Source organism: Argiope bruennichi, chromosome 10, assembly GCF_947563725.1.
Source record: "Argiope bruennichi chromosome 10, qqArgBrue1.1, whole genome shotgun sequence".
In the NCBI taxonomy this organism is placed as follows: Eukaryota; Metazoa; Arthropoda; class Arachnida; order Araneae; family Araneidae; genus Argiope; species Argiope bruennichi.
The window spans coordinates 24,820,302-24,828,685 of record NC_079160.1 but is presented as its reverse complement, the minus strand read 5'-3'; the positions used below and the strand labels follow the sequence as shown (position 1 = coordinate 24,828,685).

The 8,384-nt window shown below is 32.6% G+C and overlaps 1 protein-coding gene across 1 annotated transcript; it reads left to right on the top strand.

The window, feature by feature from the left end:
- The first annotated feature begins 466 nt into the window (after positions 1 to 466).
- On the top strand, positions 467 to 5,197 carry LOC129988652 (TD and POZ domain-containing protein 3-like). Its single transcript, XM_056096923.1, has 2 exons — positions 467 to 2,083; positions 5,056 to 5,197. The coding sequence occupies exon 1, from the start codon at positions 559 to 561 to the stop codon at positions 2,071 to 2,073; it is 1,515 nt and encodes a 504-aa protein (XP_055952898.1). The 5' UTR covers positions 467 to 558; the 3' UTR covers positions 2,074 to 2,083; positions 5,056 to 5,197.
- Positions 5,198 to 8,384: the final 3,187 nt, after the last annotated feature.

The window sequence follows — 8,384 nt, the reverse complement described above, 5'->3', positions numbered from 1 at the left end:
CACCTGATCTGGCGCCTGCGGACTTCGTTTTGTTCTCTCACCTTAAGGGGATCCTGAAGGGCACACATTTTGTAGACAACCAGACATCTGATGACGTGTGACATCTGTGCTTCGCTCCATTTCAAAAGAGGTCTTCGCCGAACTCATTCTAATAGCTTTATCAACGATGTCAAAAGTGCATTGTGGTCATTGGATGTTACTTTGAAGAAGAATAAAGATAATTTGTTACCATGATTTCTTTTATTTATTTTATGTTCCGATTCACAGTACTTTGTAGATGCACCTCGTATAATTTTCAAGAAAAGACAATTCTCAGAATGAGAAAGCTACAAGACAATCTCTTATAAACGTCATAGATAAATTTTTAACTCCTTATCAGCATCAGTTTCGGTTTTGTGTGTTGTTAGAACTATTTTATTATCACATGCTGAAGATAAGACAAATCTGATGAGTGGAAAGGCTCAAATAGACGAAAAAGGTTCCTCCTCTTCTCAGTGTTGTTTCTCAGACTATTTCTTGCTTTGGCAGGGAATAATTTCAATCCTTTAAGAAAAAAAAATGCCACGGGAAGTTGAATGTGAGAAAAATTGTTTCACTTTTACCTGGAAATTGGAAAATGCAAATTACTGCTGCCAAAACGTAGGAGAGTACATTGAAAGTTCCTCATTCGAAGTTGATGAATTAGAAGAAACGAAGTGGAAGTTGAAATTGTACCATAGAACTCGTAGACAGAGAAATGTGATTGCGTTCTATTTGCAAAGAGAGGGAGAGATTAAAGGAGCGGAAAGCGTAGATATAGATTACGAACTCGCTTTCTTATCATTGGATAGTACAGTTTTGAAATATTTAGGGAAAAGAAGAAGAAGATTTAGAACAAATGAATGTTTTGAATCTGATTTCTTTGTTTCACGAAATGAAATGTTTATTAATAGAAGGGCAGCATTTTTGCCCCAGAACACTCTTACAATCCGCTGCAAGATATGGAAAAGTGATGAAGAATTTTCAAAAAAAGTACTGTGCATCGCTCGCACCCGTATAATTCTGGAAAAGCGGTCATTCATTTGGAACATTGAGAATTTCAGCTCTCTAAAATCGGAAGAAATACGAACCGGTGAAATTAAATCTCTGGAGACTGGTGAACAAATAATGCATTTTGAACTTTTTGTAATCGAAGAAGAATTGCCAGAAGAAAAAGTTCGTTTCGCTGTTACTCCTAATAACGAAATTATAAGAATTTCCTCTTTCCAGTTGTTCGTTGTGGATGTTTTTAAAAATCTGATTGAATGTTCCCAAGATGAATTTTGGTATATTGATCCTAATGGAAGGAAAGAGTTTCTTCTTTTTCTTACAAAGAAGAAGTTAATGGAAAAGAAAAAAGAATATTTACCAAACGACGTTCTTTCGTTGCAATGCGAGTTTTCTTTTACTTCTGGTATCGTGTTTCAGGAAACCAACAAAATCATCTCTTTCTCACCATCCATTGAGAGTACTGAACAAGAAAATCGTCATTTGCACGATGAAAAAGATTTACCTGTTCCAAAAGGTATTTTAATTGACAATCTGAAGTCAATGTTGAACAACAGTTGTTTTTCTGACGTAAAATTGAGGACGAATGGTCAGGTCTACTTCGCCCATAAATGTATTCTCAGTTCTCGATCTGCGGTGTTCGAAGCTATGTTTTCGAACGACATGAAAGAAAAAATGAACGACTGCGTGGACATAGAAGATCTTAATGACGACACAGTCTTGCGTATGCTTCGATACATTTACAGTGCCGAGGTCGAAGAATTGGAGTGGGACAGTGCAGCTGAGTTGTATGAAGCAGCTGATAAATACCAGCTTCTCGACTTGAAGGGTATATGCTCATGCTACTTAAAGGACAACTTGCAACCAAGTAACGCATGTGCGACGTTGGTGCTGGCTGATCTACATCAAGATGAGGAACTGAGATGCTTCGCACGGGATTTCATCCTGAGACATGGAAAAGACATCAATTCTGAAGAATGGGAAAAGCTGTTGAGTTCTAATCTGAAATTAGCCGCCGAAATGATGCGTCTGAAATTTCAAGAATAGCTAAAAGCAGGTATTATTTATTATGCATTCATTCTTTTTGTTCTTTTAAATAATTTTTGTAATGTGATGGAATTAAAAGTTAAAATTCTTCATTTTTTTGGGTGCATCGGATATTTTTACAAGTTTTTGAGTTTGTATATTTTCATAAATAACATACATTAATTCACTATTACTTATTTGCACTTATTTTGCATTTAAAAAAAAATTTCTATTTCTTAAACGTATTTTTACTTAGTCCCACTTTTGTATTTCTACTATTAAATAGATTTGAAAATAAATGTATTTAAATTTATTCGAGCATTTCATTTAAAAATTCATTTATTTTTGTGATTTATGATCAGGGTAGGTTTTAAATATTTCTATACCTTACACGAAAAGCCATAATTTTACATCCTCTTCTTCCAGAAATGCGAAGTTTGATTTTCATTTAAATATTCATTTACTTATTCATATTTATTTTTATTTTCTCGTATACGTAGTATGGAGAAAGTATTATAATCCTCAAATAATTCAAACTACAGATTTTTACGAATTTCCACATTTTATACCTCGCTGAGTTCCCCACATTTTTGGAATATGTTCCTTTGTCTGTCAATCTGCGACAAGAATAACTCAAAAACACTTTTAGCTAGACAAATGAAATTTGGTATACGGTCTTTGCGCCAAGTTTATTGATTTCTATCAAATTTTGAGCTAAATTCTCTTAAAGGAAGTCTATCTGTCCGTCTTTCGAATATAAATTAATTCTATAACTACAAAAAGAAAGTAGCTAGATAGATAAAATTCGGTTCACAGATTTAACATTTATAGTGTAGACATTTGTCAAATTTTGAACCAAATTCAATAAAGGGTTTATTTTCTGTTTGTATGATCTTTCAGAAACATGTAAACGCGATAAATCAAAAACGCAATGATTTAAATATATCAAATTTGGTACGGGAATTTGGGATTAATGAAGTTTTGTGTCAAATTTTTGTTTCAATCAGTTGGGTTAAACTTGTCTAAAGCACAGATTCGTTTTCCATATATTATTAACCACATGCCAGGGATTAATCGTCAAATAACTCGCCAAGGATGTCATGATAGATTCAGTAAAAACGCTAAATTCACGCCAAAACTTAATATTTCGTAACTATTGTACTCCATTGCCATGCAAAGGCGCTTTCTGGCACGACAAGTATATTAGAGAGTGTAAGAGAAAGTTTTTGGGAGACCTCTTCCGGTGATTGAAATAAGTTATCATCTTGAAAACCTTTTTAATTTGGATATCATGTTATATACAGGGTAATCAAAAAAATAACAGGAGGTGTTCGGAACCTTGTAGCGTGTTATATACTTGACGAAATATAACAACATTTGGCCAAAGAAAAAAAATTAGCACCAAAAACGCCGATAGGGAAAATTCTGGCGCTGCAAGCGCATAATGTGTGGAAAAAGAAAACATAAAAACAGTAAATAGCAACACACGAAATACCAATGAAAAACGTTTATTATAGCAAGTTACAAATTTGGCTCAAGGTGACCACCAACTTGATATTCCAATAATGTATGCGGTACACTAGGTTTTCGATGGTGACTCGCATCATAATGGTATTTATCTGTCTAACATGTAACATTATTTGATCTTTTAAATTAGGAATGTCAGGAACATGTCCTTGATATACAACACCTTTCAAGTGAACCAGAATGCCCCGCAACCAGAAATTGCCAAGATTCAGATCAGTGTCATCAGTTAATGGGTGTTATCTTACACGGATAAAATTTCTGGATCTTAAGCAATATCTTCAGCACCGTCGAGAACGAGATATCTGTTTGTCGTGATATTCAACGTGCACTGCTGGTACCCTGCTTATTAGCTATCACCTGATCCATAACGGCATTTGCAACTTCTTCAACTTGTCCCTGCTTGATATCTTTACGACCTCGGCATTGAATTCTCGCATATCGAGAATTACTGTTATTTCAAATCTTTCAACTATTCTTCGTAAGTTAGTTATCCGCATCGGTCCTCTACGTAACTGTGTTAACCGCCGGTATTCACGAAGAACAGCACTGGCATTTTCATCTAGCTGATAAAACAGCTTGACTGATAAGGCACGTCCACGTAGTGACAACGCAGAGCGACTTAAATTCCCGCAACCCTACCTTTCAGTTTCAGTTTCGTTTCTATGCAATGCCTTCTTTACGTTCAACAAGTTTCCTTAAATGTAATATGTAATTTGTAATAAATAATTTTGATTGTTATTGCTTAACTTTAAACCATCCATTAAAACATTCAATTTCTTACTTTTAACAATAGTAAAATTAAGATAAAAAAATGCTCTATTTAGGTATAGATTGACCCCCGGGGGGTACCTCGAAATGAGGACGAGATGCTTCCGGTATGGTGGTTGGATCTTGCCACCCTGGAGGGTACACTAATAGGTGGGAGATCTGGCTCCCCCCATCGATGACGGGACGTACTTCTTTCGGGGAGGATTGTACCGTGGCCAGTGACGGCCCTTAGGATTCAACCACAGTTCCCGCCAATGTTGCTGTTGAGGCGGTCCGTTAATTCAGTTTTATGGTTTAAATCCATGTGCCTTCGGGCGGGTCGGAGAGTTAGATGGTTGACTTTAGGTATAGATTCCGATGTAGGATTTTTTTCTTCCGCTTTTATTTTGAAATATATGCACTTTTTAAGTCGCATGCATTATAATTTGTATTGATTAATTAAATTAAATTTATGTTTTTCTGTCATGTTATGTTTTCAGTCATGAGTAAGAATATTTTTATTTTATCTTTATTTATGTTTTCATTTCATTGAGTATTTTGTTTTCTTGATATCGAGTTGCTTTTGACGATGGGAAGATTGTCTGGAAATATTGGATATTTATATTTTCGAAATTTTTATTTTGCAGACATTTTCGTTCTGAATCAATTGTGCGTGTTTCATGTTTTTTAAATAAAATTTAACAATTTTTTTTTCATTTTTTTTTCCAGAGTCGAAAAGAAAATATAGCTCAATAGTCAGACAACAGGCCTTTCAATTGTCGTTTCATGTTTTTGCTCATATTACTGTATTAATTAATGAATAACTTCTAACAAAGGATGTTTGTATACGTAATCTTTTAATAAATATTATATTGGGTATGCAGTTTGTCAATAAATATTTTCAAACAAATTTTTGGATCATACTTTCCTTTTTATAGCCAAATTTGTTTGAGTTTTTAGATATAATAACAATTAAAAAGAATAAGAAAAAACAAAACAGAAAACAGGATCAATGAATGTAGGCATGAACCCATAACTTTCTGTCTCCTTAAAAATAGAGTAAATATTCCTTTATTGACTCCAAATTCTTAATAAATCATTTTCCCTGTGGAAATTATAGTTATTTTTATTCCGTTCCTAATGCTGCCAAATACATTGCTATAGAAATTGTCTAATGGGTGAAAGGTAAAAAAATTTTAACAAGCGGGTTTTATTCCACAAGAAAACGTGAGAAACAGGTAGCAAAAATACAACCGAGGTTCAGAATGAACAGCACCTACAGACATTAACAACACAAGCAGACACAAATCGGTATATAGAAAATCACTAAATAGAAAGACACAAGAAAAAATAAACAAGAGAACTCATTCGATAATCAGCTCTCCAAAAAGATAATTACAGAATCGCTCCGCCCTAAGGAACTTATATAGGTTTTCCAGCAAACTGCGACGTCAAATGGAGTTATTCTGAAGAATCTACATATCTCTGTTTTTAATAGAGACAAAAAAATAATTATTTTATTTTTCATTGTTACATTCATTTTTGTCACCAAAGTTATTAAATTCGTTCTCTAGTCGCCAAATGATTACCACATTTTTCGCAATATCTGGAAGAGTATTCATTAAAATTTTTTGTAAATCTGTCTTCCCATGATAGTGTTAACATAGAAAAGAAACATTATTGCAATGCTCCTATATAATGCAAGAAATCCAAAGTTTTGACACATAATACATTATTGTTTGATGTAATGAATAAAGGAATAACTAACATCTTTAACAATGTGCTTCTAATCGTGGAATTACATTCATTTTTCTGTTTTACTTTAAAAAATGATCCAGGTCTCATATAAGTAAAATGGTGATTAGATGCATGGAAGTAAAGAAAAGAGAGAGAGCCTGTGGTCAAAAGTATTTATCAGGCAAAGTATTTATCGAATAAGGACATTCGAGCAATGTGGAAGATGAAATAATAATAATGATAATGATAATTGAGCTATTGATTTGAAGGCGGATTTGAAAACGTAAACAAAAGTTTCATAAATATTCTTTTAAAATTTAAATGACTTAATTTAAATAACTTGCAGAATCAACACGCTTTTAATTCAAATAAGCTCAAATTCAGGGTTCTTATAATTCAAATGAAACACTCATATTCTTCAGACTTTAAAAGGAAGTCAAAGCAAATGTCTTTAGACAATTTTCTTGTAAAAAAAGCACACTCTATAAACAATAAATTACTCTATTGTAAATTTGCTTATTTTTTTTTTAAGAATGGAACACATTGTCCAATTTTACATGGATTTCTACGGAATTTTTTTTCCTACTTAACGTGTATTTCGCAGTACTAGTAAGATTTGGAAATGAATTATACTCCTTAAGCGAGGTTCCACTGTATTACCAATATTAGCAATGAAGACAAAAAACAAAATTTGTGCTAAATCTACTCTAATAGTAATCAGATCCAGGATTTCCTAGATTAAAATTTAGAAAAAAGAATGAAATCCACAATTTTTTGTCATTTAACTTTTGCAATCTAAATGCATTACATGGGAAACTGATTAACAATGAGTTTAATTTAGTTATATACTACATTTTCCATTTGAAATCAACACTAGGGCTACTTTAGAATGGATCTTATAATTTCGAATCTTGGTTGGTTGACGAGGATGACACTTGAGTTAGAACTGCTGTCACCAAGCGTTTGCAATATACCAGTGATGGGAAGATTGGTCCGCGATGCCAGATTTAATGTGCACTAGGCCTGCATACACGCCTGATTTTTAATGGAATCAGGTTTTGAACCTAGAATCCTCTGGCACCGTATCCGAGAGCTTACCAATAGGACTTCTGCAATCCTTTTAAATGAAACCACAGCGCACTTCTTGCTTTTTTTAATATAAAGCTTTGTATATATTGTAGATAACTTTTTCATCGTATCATGAACTGATTATCTACCTATCCTTTTGCTTTTTATTCTTTGGTAAATTAGATGAGATAACTTAATGAATTTCATCCATATAACTTATTATTTTTGAATCAAAATTGTAAATCCTTTCTATGTTTTTGACCAAAAAAGAGGTACTTTTCTGAAAATGCATATTGTATTATATAAATATATTATTAAATTAAACAAATAGAAGTGTATTGATGCGGCCCGAAATGAAGAGATGTCAAATCAAACGATTCTTCGCAAAGTCGACTAAATCAGATATCAATTTCACGCGATTGGCAGATTAAGATATATTAAGATTTGAAATATTTTGATTGACTGATTGGTCTGGCATGTTAACGCAAATAAAAAATAATGTAAGTTATACAAATATACCAAAAAAAAAAGTGAATGAAATTAAAGAAATAAGAATAAGTAAAAAAAAAAAAAAAAAAAAAAAATGAAATCTACTATATCTCCTTGTTGAAAGGAAATGCAAAAATATTTTCATTTTTGATATTAATATTTCATCTTAGATTTTTATTCCAATTATTGTTGAATATGATATGAAGATTCGGCTCATTTTTTCACGTTAAAAACGTTTTGGGAAAAAGCATGCATTTAAGAAAAATTTTGAAACTTTGTTGTGCGTATGATTAAGCTTTAATTTCGAAATCAATTAACCGGGAAATATTTTGAAGTGCTCTCATTTTTTAATATTTCCGGTATTCCTTGCCTTACGTTTGGATGGATGATGATTAGAGATTGCAATACCGACCAAAAGTTCAATACCGGTATTCGGTATTTTTTAGATCTTAATACCGGGATACCGGTTTCAATACCGGTATTACAAATTTTAGGAAAAGAAAGAAAACACGGGTGTTTCTTTGTTTTATTTACCAGTTTTATTAGAGAATGTAAATGTCACAAAAATAATTTGTAACTTATAAATTATAAAAGTATATAAAGAATCACAAAAAAAGTAAAGGAACATCTTCTTTAGTTCAATCGCTATACCAACTCCATGACATCAAAGCCCCAAAACAATCCCAAACCAAAGCCAAAATTAACAAATAATTGTCTTCGGTCTAAAAAGCCCCAAAACAACAGCGGAACTCTTAAAATCTCAG

Excerpts from the sequence above, each read along its gene's own strand:
- LOC129988652 (XM_056096923.1), top strand. The coding sequence starts at position 559 with ATGCCACGGGAAGTTGAATGTGAGAAAAATTGTTTCACTTTTACCTGG.